Raw genomic sequence first — 17,554 nt, forward strand, 5'->3', positions numbered from 1 at the left:
CTTTCGAAGTGTCGAAATGGTTCCCGTAACTGGAAATGAGCGATGGTGGAAGCTGCTCTGACGGGGTGAACTAAATTCCAATAAGGGTGGAAATCGATTTCGAGCCCCGTCGCTAAATGGTCACGTCACACGCAACAAACTAAACTTTGTCCTAGTCTCGACAGCCCGTTTGCATAAATCTCCATTTGATTTCCGTTTGCAGCACTCACGAGTGCACCCAATAACAATTGAAATGCGTGACTTACTTTGAGTGATTGCGGTAAATGTTGCGATAAATAATCCAAGAGTTCGGGCAGCTCGTCTTCTGGAACCAAGCGAAAGTTTTTCCCATATGGCACCACTTCCATTTCTGCAACACAAAATACCAATCCAATTATTTATATAGAGCGAATCTCATTCACCAGTTCAGTCGGGGATTATTGAATTTGGCGAAGAACGTGCGCGCCGAAGTGCTGGGAAAACAAAAGTTTGGGCCAAAGTGATTCGATATCCGCATACAGACGTGCGCGAAAAATCAAACAACGTGGGAAGGAAAAATAATAATTTTGGAAAAAGGCAGGTCGGAACAAAATAGATAAACATGGGCGTTTCTTCTTTCTTTTACAGCGTCGGGCCGCATGTATTATAAATAAACCGCACATGCCTTATCTGGGGGCGAGAAAATCAAGTGACCTGAATCACGACCGGCGGGTCACGTAAAAGCAAGTGTGCGGTGCCTCAATGCAGAGATTCTTGCTTTGGACTTGTGCGGAGGGCAGGTGTGTGACGTCACGTGCCCCGGCTATATTATGATGCCCCCCTGATTAAGGGTATGAGGCAAAAGTGGAACGCAGGGAAATAATAATGTCGCGTGCGGTTGTAAATTTTATGGTATTAGCGACGTTAACTTCTTCGCTCTTACTATGCCGTGAATTCTCTCCTTGTAATAATGACGAGAGGAATTAGAGCACCAAGTACTTCATAAGGTCGGTCTAATTACTATTAAGTGCATCATATTTATGTAAATCTAGCCAATTTTTTTAAAAGAAATAATTTAATAGTTTTTTGGCCCACAATTCAGAGGACCAAAAATCACCCTCTGCAAAGACTACCTATAGAAAAATTTGTGATAAGTGATGATAAGAACAAAAACTTAGTCAACCAAGGCTAAATGCAATGGATGGTCTTTTTTACCTCGGAAATTTCAGCAAAATTCTTGCTATTGGTGATGCCGTTTTTTCCAACAAATCATTTTTTTACTCAATAAATTTAATGTAACAATAGGACAAATAAGCAACAATAAAAAATAATAGATTGTTCACGAGATATGAAAAATTTCTTTTATAAATCTGAAATATTTTTCTCTACGCTTATTATTTGATACCGTTTATTGCATCACTGCAATCAATGCTAACGTACTCCGCTAATGATGATCACAGCGTGTAATTTTATCTCGGCTTTCAACAATGTCAGCATCATCTCTCGCAGCTAATAATGATACCCCAGCAGACACATCTGTTCTCTGTGTTTGACACACTTTTGCCAAAATATTGAACAAATTGTCTTTGCGACGAGCAATCATCGACATTTTCACCTGATATCGTACTTAATGATCAAAACACGCGATTGTTATTACGTCGTCGTCCGGACTGGCTGAGATGTAACACAGTAGCAATTTCCTCATTGCTGACATTGCTCTTTGCACCCCGACGGCAGCTTCATTATCGCCAAGCACGCTTCGTCTGTTTTTTATAATTTAACGCAAGAACATAGAAGAAGATTACATACACACTGCCTTTTTTTATCTAACGTAAAGGGTGAAAAATTACCTAACTCGTCTTAATTAAATGTGTTTTTCTTTGCAGTTTATCAACTGATATTTATTTTTACTCATGCAAAAATTATGATGCATGATTATTTATGCTGAGCATTAAATTATTCTTGATAACGCTTGAGAAATAAAATTTACTTTATAGTTTTCTTAGTATATTTTATGAAAAAGTTGTAGTTTGTTTGTCGAAATTGTTGGAAAAAATTATTAACTTTTTTTCAGCATATCAAAACGATTTTTTAACATATTATGCAATGCTTTTCAATTATATTTTCAATAATTGATAAAAATTAAAATATGAGCAAAAAATATCAGTTCTTGTTATTCTTTGAAGTTGGCGCTAATTAAATTGCACATTAAAGATATAATGGTAGTTTTTGCATAGATTAATTAATCTTTGATGGCGTATTGTATTATCAAATGTCAAAAGTAATTCTGGTGACCATCAAATTAATTTGTGATGTTTTAGTGTCCCTTGAATTGCTTACTTCTGAAGTTGCCCGAACGCCAACCCAATTTGTCAACACTGCTCCTTTTTGCCAACGTTTCTACAACAAATTTTCCCGACACGCAATATTCAGCCGGCTGTATCAATACACAAATACCCCACCACCGAAATCAAATCAACTCCTCTCGTATTTGAATAATGGTCGATGACACGAACAGTATGGATTCAAATGAAGCGAAAACACGCTAATCAATATTTTGTTCGCGTTTTGTTTTTGGCTATTTCGGTCGTGCCGCCGCTTGTCTGCTTTCACGTGTACGTTATATGTTTATAAACAGACATTATGTTCATCTAGACAGGCAGGCGAGAAAACAAAACACGCGGACTGTATCAATCTATCTATTGTTGCAGTTTTGCAAAAGCTGTTGTGCACTTAAGACAGAAAGACAGACGGACAGACTTAACTAGAACTCACGTGAGGCGCATGCTATAGAAAGAGGTGTTTGCCGCATGACATTACTTTATTGCAAATAATATATTGGATTTATTTGAATAAAATATTCAGCTAATGTTCATTAATAGAGAGCGTAGCAAAAAGAAATGGTAAACTATTAATTTCGTAATTTTAAATTCATGTACATAATACACAGAACACTTATTATTATACAAAAGCTGATAAATATGTAAATTTTTAATTACAAAATTAGCAATCCAATAATTAAAATTAAATAATAAAACTGTTGTATTTCTATAAAAATATAATTAATATTAAATATAACGTTTTTTGATTTCAGTAAAATAATTGACAAAAACAATACAAATATTTCAAAAATTAATAAATAATTATAATAATAAATTAAGAGTTCTTTCACACAATTTATGCTGTGAAATTCAAATTTATAATATGGCTTTATATATACACTAAAACTATTTGCAAGAATAAAACCTGCAATCATTTTACAATGCAAAAATTTTACTTTCAAAAAATATTTTACAAAAAAAGGAATTATCAAAAGTTATAGAGAAAACTCATAAAATTTTACATTATAACAGTTAAATTTGAAAATAATCCATACTTTTTCCATACATAGCCCATTTTACAACTTGCGTGATTTCAATCGCAATTACAAATCAAGTCATGACCAGCCTAACGAAAATTTATGAAAACACGTTAAGCGCGGGCACAGCAGCTCTCTGCCTCTTTTTTTTTCATTTTTTCCTAAAGGCCGATAAATCTAAATTCCCTGCGCGTGCCACGGTGCAAATTTATTTTCCACGCCGGCAAAAGGGCCGGTCCGCTCATCGGCATGCAAATTCGAATTGGCTTTTCATTAAATGGCTCTCATTTTCAGTCATGCAAGACTCAGAGGGCACACCTTTGGAATTTGGCACCGGCCTATGGGGCACACGAGGGCAGATTATATGGAGATGAGAGCGCGTGCAAGGCCGTGGTTTGCACCTGCAAGAGGATCGGGAAATGCATGCCAAGGCTTCTGTCGCCCCCACATGAACCCTAATTAGGCCAGCATGCAAGCGACCCCCGTTTGATTATTACTCATGGTGCATCAAACCGACCGTCCGGTAATTAATTGCTTCCAAATTAGATCAATTAGTAATCGGTTGGCAAATGGCGTCCAAGGCCAGATGTTTTTGCACTGCATCAAAATGACATTCCATTCATAATTAAGTGATAAGTGATTTGTAGCAGAGATTGGAAATCATGTGATCAACTTTTTAGCTTTATTTGCCAGAAAAAAATGCTGAAAACGAAATATTTAATAAAGCTCAATATAACACCTTTAATAAGGAAAATTGAAAGATTAAAGTTACTTATAATTTAACAATATCTACTTTAATGTCATTCTGATAAAAAATATGTGAGGCCGAAAAATAACTTCTTTAATTTTTCACGAAAAATTTTAATTGAGGTTTCTTAACAATTTTGTCACTATGGAATATGCAGAATTTTTTTCTTATCTTCTTGAACTTTTTCTTATTTGCAAATTATAATTTTTACTCTATAAAAATGCTCTATTGAGGGACAACAATTTATCATGATTATTCCAACGCCAAAAAAATTGAAACGCATGAAATTTGAGCTTGCCTCATTAAGTTAAAGTCTTCATTAATGATGTGCTCATTTTTTAAATAAAATTTCAGAGCTAACAAAGTTTTGCAGATAAGAGTGACGCGCTCTTCCTCCTAGTCTAGCTTTTGCTCATCAAGCTAATCCCATGCCATATTTTTTGCCCGAGTCCCGAGAATTACGGCTCGCGCCTCAGTAGCCCTTCCACATTATTTTTACCCCGCGCCGAGCAGCATCCAAATCAGATTAGCCTGCAGCAGCGGTCGCTTTAATTTTACATATTCCGGGCAGAGAGGACGTCGTCGGTTCGGCGAATTCAATATCGTCGCTAATGATGCCTCTCTGTCGTCTTTCCTTCTCATGAATAAAAAATTCATGCAAAATTTTTGCTCGGAAGAGACGGACGGACATGTATATATCCAAAAGGAGGAGATGAGAGATGAATTTGATATCCGCTGGGGAAGGCATCTTTGTGCGTCTCTCAGTCAGAATTGGAAGTCGAGAAGTCGTCGCTTTTTTAACTTGCATTTGAATGATCGACTCAATTGAGAATGGGAAAGAGCGCCAATGGTTCTTTAATAATTCACATAATACATATGATCAGAAGAGATGATAAAGCAGCCATAGAAACATAATGTTATAGACTTTTAATAATATTTATCAAATTTCTTTTGAATAAAATTAATATTAAACAACTCTCTGCTATGGTTTCTTTGCATTGTTATACAATAATAATTTATGTTTAATATCAGTATTTAGTTCTTGCAATTTAATTTCACAGCTAAAACCTTTTCACAATTGCTTAAATGAAAACAAATTATGAAATTTTATATTAATTCGGTCTTATAAAATAATAATTTGAAATGTAAATGAAAAATGTATAATTATACAAAATTATTATAATGTATTTAAATTAGTGCATAATTAAATGTAAGGCATCAGAAAGTGTAGATTTTTTCTTTATAGAATAATTATGCTCTACGGTAAACCAGGGAGACTCGGTTGTAATTTACAAAATCTTGCTTCCTCTGCATGATGTTAATTCTAACTACTGTGATTTCCGTAATTTCAATTTCGACCATTAATCCGGCATAGTAATTCAATGTAAAATTGAATGTCAATTTTTTATAGTTACTATTGAACTTTGGGTTCCAGATTCAATGGGTCTAAAGTCTAAAACAATTATTTTTTGTAGCTTTAATATAATAATAAGTTATTTTGATTGAATAATTATTTTTGGTTACCACCCTGTTTAAAAAAAATAATCAAAATTCAAAGGAGAATGCCTTGCATGTAGTAATAATTTTGAATAATTTACATTAAATTAAATAGGAACATATTTTATTATACTGGTTTATAATTGAATAACAAGAAATCTGGTTCCTAAAAAAACACTTGGACTTTTCCAGAAGATTTGTTAACCCAACTTTACTGCTGAAATCTGTTGGCCCCGTGTTGCAAATGAATAATTGAGCGGACGAGAAATGCGAGCATGGCAGATATGATGGATGAAACCTCGGAGAGTCGGCCCGAGAGGTGAGGAGCAAAAGTTCCCCAACTACTTGAATAATTCACCTCGCCGGCAACTGCTACGGGTGTAATGAAATTCGCGTCCGATGCTGCGCCGCCGGACAGTGGGGAAAGGGTCATCATTACTCCCGCCGTGCGCGGCGACACTCGAGTTGCATGTTTTTAATCGTATCGATCGTTTTCATGCAAAACAACGAGAGTCGCCGTGACTCACTCAATTTGCCCACCGAGCACCGTGTGTGACTAAAAAGAGATGTATTCGTTATAGTGACAGCAAAACGCTTTTAATCAAAGTGGCGGTGAAGTGGCAAACAGGAGGATGAATTGTGGCTTTTTCCAATTAGGATTTGCCACATTATTTTGATTTATTTCACGGATGGGTTAGAATGTGGATAATCTATTATTTTACGTTTTTAAAGTGTCACTTTTATAAAATTAATATGCCAATTTTTATGTATAACTTCAAAAGTAATGACGATTTTATATTTTATCCGAAGATCTGCGGGATTCATTATCAAGAAAAAGAGAAATGAAAATTGAGTATGTTCAGCGCTCCATTATTAAATTAAACTGCAAAATTTTATAAAAGCTATAAAATAAAATAAATATTCTGTATTGATAATGCTTGTAGCGTCAAATTCAGGGGCTGATCTAATTTTTTTTTTATTCCTTATTGTATTTTTTATGTTTTATATATTATACTAACAAGTTATTAAAAATATTATTAAGAATGAAAACTTTGCTACAATTTTTAATAGCTTTCAAATTGATAGCGCAAAGGCGCGATAATGTGTCGAGTGAGCATCTCGGCAACGCAAATTCTGCACCTCGGGGAATAATTCTGATGTACATCGCAGCCGTGAAAAATAAACACGGTTTATCCTTACACGGAGGGACTCATTAGTAGGCGTGCAATCTCATTTATTTATTTTGTGAAAATTCATGCTGAATTAGTAAATTTTCAGTAATTTTCGGGTCGAGTCACAATCCTGAAAACAAATAATAGCAATTTTCTCAATTCCAAACCAACAGCTTTAATGAGATTATTGGGTAGTTTTTGAAGAAAAAAAATCGGATATAGAAACATCGTGTTTTTTTACAAATAAAATTAAAATAATTAAATAGTAAAAGGGTTTCTCTTTTATTGTGTTAAAAATTTAATCCTTTCGTCAGGCATGGGTTTTATTGGCGTCTGGAAAAATAAGGGCCGCCGTCAATAATTTATCAAAGTCACCCCGAATGACCGCAGGAGTTGGAGTGAATTTTTAAAGTTGCCCTCTCTTGCTGTAACTTAATGAAAGTTGTTGTTTGCTCTATATAAACTTTGCTATACGCCAGTGAACGGACAACACAACAAAGCTTACTCAAGTCGGGTGCTGTTCATAAAATAGCAGTTTTCAAATATTAAATTCCTGTGGATAGGAAATGGGAAAGGCTCATAATATACATTGTTAAGATAAAAATTAGACAAGTATTTGATTTTTGCCAGAATCAGTATTGAAATTTGAATGTTATTACATTGTGTTTAAAAATATAATATTATTTTCTGCGATTAAATAAAATCAATTCATTCAAAAATAAGCGATTAATTAAAAATATGTTTAACATTAATTTTTTCTTTCCCCTAAAACAATCTTATTTATGCCAGTGAAGCATAGGTTTAGTGCCAATTATTGGCCAGTGCACAATTCAAACAAACACGCGTAACTTTGAAAAGGCGAACCGTGGCATGTAGGCCGGGGGACGCAAATTGCTCTGTCAGATGGACGACGTACACACAAACTCGTGTTTGCTTTTCAATTGACTCTCGCTTCCTACGTTTTTTTCGCCCAGCCTGTGGCAACGCGAGTCGGTGTTTTCGGGACAAGTTTCGCGTGCGTCGCTTTTATGTTTACGCGCGCGAGTCAATATTTTGCCCAAGGAGAGAGAGACCGAAATAAAATAATTACGCTTGGGAAAAAGGCACGCATGAACCGTTTATTTAGACAGAGTTTGTGGTCGCAATCATAGTTAGGGTGTCTCTAATACCTTTTGTTGCATAGCAATAATAATTTTTAGTATTTGTTTGGTTTATTGCTGATTTGAGAATTTTTGTCACAAAGAAAGTGGGAAACAGCTTTTATTTCTAGCATTAATTTTTTTTATTTTTTCTCCTTTAACTGAAAATGTTATTTATTTACCACTAATTGAAAGTAAGAAATAAAATTATTTTGTATCAATTAAATATGAAAGCATTTTTCATTTCTTTCCACGTCTAATTAAAAAAAAAAACTTTTTCTTTACCAAAAAAAAGTTCTTCGATCATTTGCCTACGTTTTATGCTACAGTGTTGGTTTTAACACTCCAGTCAGACGAGATTTTTTTCCATAGTTTACTTATTAATAACAAAGTAATTATTTTGTCATAAAATGCTGTTAGCCAGTTATTTGATGTTTAGACGCATATTCCAATTTTAAACCCTCAACCCTCATTAATAAAAAAAGAAAAAGTAGGAAAAAATAAATTTGCATTTTCAGTTCAATAAATTTTACAACAGAATGCAATGTATATAAATACAAAAATAAATTATTTTAACGTATGAAGAAAAAAATTAAAAATTTATGTTTGAATATTTGTAATTTCTATCCCAAAAAAAATTGAAAAATTATATTTAATTATAAATAACAGAAATATAAAATTAAATATGTTAAATAAAACTTTGATAATTATAATATAATATCTTTAAAAATAAACATTTTACTGCTTGACTATATATTTTAGTGTAAAAAGATTACGCAGAAACAACAGAAAGTGTAATTTTCCAAAGGGTCCAGAGATTGTAAAAATGACGGTAAAATATAAATATTTCGAGAGAGGAAACTGCTTGTTATATCGAGAAATAAACCTATCATTTCTCTGGAATCTTGGCTGGGCCAGGACTTAAGGGCATTGCAACTCTGCGGCAATATTGCAGATATTTGCCCGACCGCGTTTACGAGCAATTAATTTTCCGAGCGAGAAAACACGTAATGGGTAGACCCGACCCTATAATATCAAAGAGCATTTCGTAAACGGCATTTTTGCCAACCTGTTTTCGCGACGCCGAGTTTCGCGAGCGAAAGATAAATTCGCGCAAAAGCCAGAGGGTCGCTTTGTTGAAGCAGAGGCTGCCATTATGGATGAGGGACTAGAAGAGGGCCGCGCATTGTTCTTCTATTGAGGCTGCCCGTCGCGAGCCGCCCCGCTGTCGTCGTCGCCACCGCGAATATAATGTGCAGCAGCACGCTTTTCTGCTCCACGTGTCAATTGCATGATTCAGCAACGACCGCCCACTCAAGATTATCGATCTCATTTGCGTAAATTCCCCGCGGTTTTTCTTTTATCCACTCCCTTTTGTTTTTTGTGCCAGTTCTCGCGAAATGACAAATATGGATATTATTAAGTCCCACTTTTAATGAAGTTGGACTAAAGTTTTTGCCGCAGTGTGTACAAGGAGTGCTTATTCACTCTTGACTGAACTTTTGGCAAAGTTTGTCAATCTTTTTATTCATTTGTTTTGCACGCGGGCAATCCCTCTTATTGTGAGTACACAATAAAATAATAAAGATGCTGTTTGTTAGTGCTTACCAAAATTTAAGTGCCAAAACAATTCCTTACTTTGATTCTGATATATTTCTAGGAGGATAATTCAACTTTTACTATATGATAAAGTTTCCGAAATTACTAATATCCAGAAATTATCAAGAAAAAGGATATTAAAAAATTAAGGAATTGGCTTTAAAATTTTTACTGAAAAATTAGTATTTAATACAGAAACTGAATTATGGACTTAGAAAATTAAAAATTTCTCCTTACAATTTGAAACTCGAGTATTTTCATACGATTGATAAAAAAGACTTATCTCGCTCAGTTTAAAAATCTACTTTTCATGGCAAATTTATCTAGCTGGTTTTAAGCATAAATTAAATTTTTTTTTGCAAAATTTATTTGAAAATGGATTTCACTCTGCAAAATTTTCACAAAATTAAATAAATTTATAGATGATTCAAAGGTCAACTAAAAAATTAGCTTTTCATTCATTTACAAAGTACTGATTTTAAATTTGAGGACAATCAAAATAGGACTTATATAACTATCGGCACACTGTGGCGGATAAACTCTCGAAAGATTCAGCAAAATGTTTGATAGTGATGTGAAAGTTCCTAAAAGCTTTAAATTTTGATAGTCATGTTTCTTTTTTAAATATAATCAACATTTTAGTTAATTTTATTCCTTTCAGTATGAAATGGCAATTTTTTTAGTATAATTGACTTTATTGTAATATTTTTCAGAATTTTTATCCCTTTCCAGACATCACTTTACCGAACATCTGGTCACGTGGCCCGATGAAAAGTCTCATAAAACGACCCCAAACCGCAGTTCACCCTGTTTTTTCGGCGAATTACATCCCCAGAGAAAAATCAGAGGAAGAAAGGGTTGGAAAAAAACGTGGATTTCCCGACTTGCCGGCTTGGACGGCGAAAGAATAGGGGCGCGGATGTGAGCTGTGCGGGGTGGGTGAACGGACGGACGGAGATACTCACCACGTTGGGGTGGAGATCTAGGCGGCCCCAAAGTGTTCGCAGGCGGCGTGGGGCTCGACTTGAGTTGAGGGGGCTGATGCTTCGGGAGCCTCAGGTGCGGGGCCGGGCCCAGAATGGCCGAGCTGAGGGCTCGCCTGGCGCGCTGCTGGCTGTACTGGAGGGCTGCTCTGTGTGGGGCTGTGTCCTGCGGCGCGGTCCCGAGCACACTGGCCGCCGTCCGCACGCCGTCCCACCACCCCTCGCCCTCGACCAACCCCCTGCCGCCGGTGGTGCACAGGATTGCGTCGGCGCCGCCGCACGGCAGCGCCAGAGTCGATACGATCGACATCGCCCGCCGCTCCAGAAGACTCTCAAGAGGAAAAGCAAGAACAAGTGCACCACGCACGGCACCCCGCTCAACCTCGCTGCACTCTCGCTACTGCTGCTGCAACTGCACAATCACCACCTGCAATCATTATCAATAAACTCGCCGTTAGTAATCACAATTTTATTGAAATAAATTCAAATTTAAAATGGTTTATAATTACATTTTTGCTACTTTTTCTTATCTTGCAACAGTTATGTTTAAACACAAACTGAACAAAGTACAAAATTGGGAAATTATATCATAAACATAAAAAATTACATAATATTATTCATATAACTAGAGGGAAAATTTGCTTAATATTGCAATAGAAAAAACTGATCATCTAATCAGGAAAAGAGGAAAGGATTTAAGAAAAAATTTACATAATATATTGTTTATATTATAAACAAATGAAAATCTGAACATTTTAGTCAATTTGCATAACTCTTTTATGGCTCAGAGGCCTCAGAGCGTCTTTTCAGCTAAATGAAAGATTGAAAATTTTCATTATTTATTGAATAAGATAAAGAAATAAATAGCATACAAATGTTGACCACGTAATATTAAACAGACCTGCAAATATTTAATTAATTAATTTTAGAAATAAAAGCCTAATTCTGCACTAAAGCTAAATAAAAAAATTCCTTTTCAAGATCCTCAACAAATTAATAGAGACAAATTTTTTTAATTAAACGTCCTATATGAACAAATTCTATTTTGTAAAAATTTAGACAAGTAAAATTGCATTTTAGGGCTTATATGAGAGGTACTCAAATCTGCAAACATGCCTTCTTAAAATTAAGAGAGAAATATAACGTTGTGTTGTTTGATTCGTGTCAATAACAGGATTTAATTAATCACAAGTCTAACAGCAGCTATTAATTAAAAATTATGTTGTTATTGCTGGTATTTCCAATTTCGCCGACGAGATTATTATTTACACTGACTGCTACAAAAATATATTTTTAACGAATAATGCTTCAGGGCCCCGCGCGCTCAATTATGTACCTTTAAGAAGTTATGAATGAAAGAATTTCTACGGCCGTTCAAAATAGTTTTTACGTTACAAAACAAGGTGCGGTCTGTGAAATAAGTAAAAATCTTAATATCCGGCTTCTACACTATTTTTCAGTAGCGTATTATAAATTTAACTAATTATTTCAGCATCTTTCACAAGATAAAATTTGTTACCGATATAAAAAGTGAAATCAATTCATTAGATATTTAATTCTATTTAACTTTGAATAATAATATGCTATGGGATACTTTGGAGCATTTCAAGAAGATAATAATGATTTCTGGAACTATTGATTTTATTATTACATTTATTAAAAAAAAAGAACAAAAAATGAGGGCGATCAAATAGCTCAACCTGGCTTACCTGGCCTAGGCTAAATTAACCCGCTTTCAAAATTCAAATTAAAAATTGAATCGCTCTCTTACTTTTGTATGCCTGCTTATTTAAAAAATTTAATAATTGTACATTAAAAATTCGAATTTTAACCCTTTTAACTTTAAACACACATACAGTTTTTAAGATAAAATTTAGAAAATAGGATTATTCTTCTTAGCATGTAAATATCACAAATATCATTAATTTCAACAAAGTTTTATATACAAAAAGTCCTGCACAACTAAAATTACAGGGTTATTTAATTACTCACACTTGGCAAGTTGAGGTGAATTATTTGAGTGTGTCAGTGGGTCCGGTGAAGAAGCTGCTCCCTCAGCGACGGCTGCTGCGATCTGAAGAAAGAATGCGTTCTCTCTTGCAGGAAGACGAGCACAGACTGAGTCCGCGATAATGAGCCGCGGCCGTATTTATGCTGGCGGGCCCCCCGCCCCATAACGAGGGAGTCGAGTGTAGTGTGTAGGCCTAGTGAGTGGCTATTTGAATCGCGCGTGAGTATATTTGGGCGCACACGTGCTGCCTGCCGCGGACCGACGAGTTTTCTGGACGAATCACGCCCGACCTGCATGGCCTGGAAGTTTCCTGAAATCCTGACCTGAGTCACGTCTGTCCCGACTAAAGGGATTTCCGCCTTTACTATTATACAACCGATTAAATTATCCTTTTGACCTTTTCACTCCCGTTTCGTATAAATAAAAAAATAACGTCTAATATTCCGAGCCGCGTCAAATTCGAGCCGCCGTCTCCGCTTGAAAATGAATCAGCCACTCCGTCTGGCGGCTTTGGACTTTGTGGATGGTGTAGTAAATAAGTCATGCTAAAATTATAATTCGAATAAAAATAATATTGTAACAATTGTTTAACCTGTTTTTTTTAGATGGTAATTAAAATTGGTTTCTGAGTTAATAACAAAAATTTTTTAAATAAATTAAAAACGATCATACACATTTCCTAAAAGATGTGTAAAAAAATTTGTTTTTTAATATTTAGTTTAAATAATTTACGATTGCAATTATTTTGCATAGCAAAAGAAAATTAAATTATCTTTTGTGAAATATTTTTTATTATAAAATAATTTATTAGATTTTACATAGTTATTTATGTAAAAAAATTTGATTTCACATTTAACCCATTTTTATTTTATTTTTTAATTTTATCGTCAACCCAACAAAGGCAACTAAATTTATTATATAGACAAAGCGTATGCCTGTAGCTATGAACTATTTTCAAATGAAATTTTGTGTTAGCTATTCACTACTCAAGATAATATTTCAGCTCAAACTTGCTTATAAAAATTCCTTTATTCATCATGAACATTTATTATATTATTAAATCAATTATAAATAGCTGATTTTTCTTCATAATATGCTATTTTCTCACTAAATCAGTTGTGTTGTAATTTCCATTCTTTTAAGCAAGCACTGCGACTCATCTATATCTTATTTTACAAAACTAGCAAATGATTCATTATCATATTTCTTTCCGGCTACAAAGCGCAAGAGATCAAAAGTTGTTGAGCAGACAATTTTACTCCGATTTAATGCAGATCCAACCAGATTTTATTGGACTCTGTAATTACAAGCTAAAGTAATATAATAATACAGATGATCTTTGCTTTGCATAACAAATGAAACAATTGAACATTCCCTATTATTCACTTTGAGCAACTTAAAGTAAAAATTACATCAGTTTTTTTATCTTCTTTGGAGAACAAAAATATGAAAGGAAATTTGTCACACCAATAATTAATTGATATTTCTTTGTGTGCTATAGCAAATGTCACTGTTTCATTACGAATCATAACACCTTTATTAAAAATTGTAGCTAACAAAGTTATTAATTGCAGGGATGCATAAACTAAAAAATAAAAAAATTTAAAAGATTGGATCAAATTAACTGAACTTCTATAAAATCAGAGGGAAAACATTGCAGCCAATATTTTTCTTTTCTATTTATCACCAGCAAATTTTTAGTTAAAATTTTTGCTTTTAGGGATTTGCATGATTTTACTTTTTATTTGTTTGATGTCTATACAGACGCCGGCCGGTGTATTTGTTTACATGCGAGACTTCAGGATCACGTGATTCGGAGGTGCGTGAACGCACTGTGCACGTGATAGCGCACCATGAATTATTTGGATGTCGCCCAAACCACTGTTTCGGAATGCACCTCCCTATTCTCAACTTTTTTAATCTATTGACCATCTCACCCAGGGCATTCCTGGCGCCACCGTGATGACAATAAAAAGCAATCCGCGTCTCATCTTCTCTGCCGTAGGAAATGAGTTGCTTTAGAAATAACCAGAAAAAGGCAGCCTGGCCTAGCCCTAATCGCATTCCAAAAACTGGTTCCCGTAAAAACACTCTCAGTTTTGAATGTATGTGTTGAGGTAATAAACCATGTAGATGGCCTAGAGCGGCTGACGGGGTGTTACATAAATATTAAACGACTAAAAGCATCATTTAAAATTTTTAAATCAGCAAGATTTTTGCGGTTAAGGATACCTTTGTTTTGCGACAGCAATAACAATTTTTTGATTATGCCAAAAAGACGTGTTAATAATTTGGGGAAAATATCATATTGAAACTTTAAATTATATATAAAAATTAAGAAATAATTGGAATTATTTGCAATTTCAGAATTTTCCGGATATAAAAATTAATTCTTCTAGAAGCTTCCAAAGATTTGCAAAAATAAGACTTGTTTTTTTTTTCTTCACATTTGCGGCCTTCACCAAATTTCGCGCAATATCTTTCTATTTGATCACACAGAGTGGTCCACCTTTACACTCTGTCTGGGCCGTCTGGGGACACATTAATTCATTGTGATTTTGGCAAGGCCTGCGTTGGCCGCGACTGTTAATAAAGCTGAATGGAATCCGCACGTGCAAATGTTTAATCAATGGCAATGGCGCTCAGTTTGTTGATTTCTGGCCATTAAGTTCAAGGAGGGTCACGATCTTCCATTTCTAATAATAAGCACAAAAAAGTAGCTTGTTTATGAAGGTCGACCTTCACATCCAATTTATACGTTTTATTCTTAATCAACCTTTTAAGCGTCGCTCTGATCATAAATGTGTGTCAATTGAAATTATTAACCAATTGATGAGAATTTAACAGCTACATGCCTTTTTTATTATAGAATTAAAAAATTATTAATTTTGATAAATAGACTCACCAAAAATGACTTTAATTTATTATAAAAAAAAACATCACGATTTAATTTGAAAGTTAAATTTCATCTCCAAAATAATTTAACGTTATGCTTATTTTTACTCAATTTATTAGTTTTTCATTCAAAATCCAACTGAAATTTGCATCTTCTAAAGTATCTTTGTGCTTTAAAAGCATTGAATTTAAATATCCAGAAGCCAAAAAGTGCTGAATTTTAACTTCATTTGCATTTTGCATAAAGTCCTTCTGGCAACGAAAGCGAAAAATCACTGCTTATCTCGTATCATCAGCTATAAGCTTTTGCTTTCAAGGAGTTTCACTCTCACACACAGCTAAGGATCGAGCGATAGATAAAAGAACATGCAAAATGCTAATAGCCACTGCAACGTTCTCTCTGCATCAACAGATTATCGCCCGTTTTGTTCCACTCAAGCTGAGCAGGCAAAAAAAAAAGATCGAAGGGAATATAACGTACAGGATAGAGAAAACAACACGTACGCTGCAGCAAGGTCGTTTTGTCCTCGTCGTTGCAGTGTACGTACAATGCACCATCTAAATAAAAAATTTGCAATAAATTAGATTGCTAATATTTTTATTCAAAATTTGAAGAAAGAAAATAGAAATACATAAATCTTTTACTCTCTAAAATAACATAAAATCATTTTTTTTTTCACTGGATCAACACAATAGTATAAACGTTTTAACTTGAACATTTTGTTATAATTTTAATACACAAGGTTGTTATAAAACAAAAATAATTTAAGTAATTTTTCAAACAAATCTTTATTTCAAATATATACTCATTAATAAAAAAAAAATATTAATACTAATAATTGCTGCAAAAAAATCCGTCTTTTATGAAATTTCAATACTATCTTTTTGTCTGAAAAGATTTTGCAATATTAATTTTGCGATATCTGATCATTTTGCCATGTCATAAACAATTTAATTTTCCCTTCTTACCATTACACTTGAGTCTAGGCACGAATGTAAGGACTTACGCACGAGTCTCTCTATGGGCAAATTCATGAAATGCAGTCTTTACAGCAAAAATTTTTGAAAAACAATTGGAAATTTTAGCCATCATTGTTAAAAAGACTTCATAATATGTTATTAACGAGTCCTTGAAATTATTTGCATTTTTACTTTGACCAAATATGCTGACCTAAATTAAGTAAAAACGGTAAAAACAATAATTCTCTTTTTATTAGGCACGATTATAGAAGATTTGAAATGTTTTGATATCATTTTTTTGTGCATGTTCTCCTTTAAATTAAATCTTGGTTAAAGCTAATCTAAGTTTTATTATTATTATTATTTTATTATTGATGGTGACAGACGAAACACACAAGATAACAAAATGAGGCTTCGTGTTACCTAAGGCCTTGATTTACAGCATGCATGTGTTTGTGCCGAGAGTCGCAAATTGCTGCTGGTGACGACGGGATAAAACCGCGGTCATAAAATGCGTCTGCGAGGAGAAAAAGAAGAGACACTCGTCGGAAAGCATCGGCATTGCGCCAGTGGAAATCGCTGCTGCAAAATGACGCCGTCGCTTGCCAGCAGCAAAGCGGTCTTTTGTCTTCTTTCCGTGAAAAGCAGCAAGGTGCTCACAGTGGAGTAACTAGGGTATGTGCCAAGGGTACACGCAAACGGGCGCAGGATGAGTTAGAACGATCCATAATTATATGGGTCTGCTCTACCCAGCACAGATATATACATAAATTTATCTCGCGGGTTTCTGCCATAATATATAATAATCTTGCTTGCCCCTCTCAGAGCGATTTTAATATATTCGGCTTGGCACGAATTCACTCGGAATGCTAATTTCAGGCGCGATTATACTGATTTACCGGGCACATTTCGGCTCCTGCTTTCCACAAATTGCCCCTCGGAATGTGGACACTCTTGTTTTTCAAGAGAAAATTGCTCTCTCGTCCACCTAAAGCCGATTCATCATTGAACCCTTTGGCTATGCAATAAAAATAGCAAGGAAAATTACTGTACGGAATAGGAGAGTTCTAAAATTAACTTTAATTATGGCTCATTAAATTTAATCGTAAAGAGCTCTGTAACACTAAGTTTTTTGTTAAATCAATTGTTTTAAGGACTTCATATTGTCTAGAGAAAATTGAAAAAAGCAATTCAAATAGACTGGTAAAAAGATCTATTTTTCCATGCAAAAAGG

General features: G+C 34.4%; 1 protein-coding gene across 1 annotated transcript in view; it reads right to left on the bottom strand.

Annotated features, from left to right (window-relative positions):
• LOC132194247 (uncharacterized) overlaps positions 1 to 12,593 on the bottom strand; it is a 39,106-nt gene extending 26,513 nt beyond the window's left edge. The window contains exons 1-3 of the mRNA XM_059615409.1: positions 12,447 to 12,593; positions 10,437 to 10,881; positions 246 to 349 (exon numbers count right to left, since the gene is read on the bottom strand). Coding sequence (XP_059471392.1) covers positions 246 to 349; positions 10,437 to 10,764 — 432 coding nt within the window. The 5' untranslated portion in view covers positions 10,765 to 10,881; positions 12,447 to 12,593. The remainder of the gene's footprint in view (positions 1 to 245; positions 350 to 10,436; positions 10,882 to 12,446) is intronic.
• Between the last annotated feature and the right edge of the window lie 4,961 nt (positions 12,594 to 17,554).

Source organism: Neocloeon triangulifer, unplaced genomic scaffold, assembly GCF_031216515.1.
Source record: "Neocloeon triangulifer isolate White Clay Creek 2 clone unplaced genomic scaffold, ASM3121651v1 ptg000006l, whole genome shotgun sequence".
Lineage (NCBI taxonomy): Eukaryota > Metazoa > Arthropoda > Insecta > Ephemeroptera > Baetidae > Neocloeon > Neocloeon triangulifer.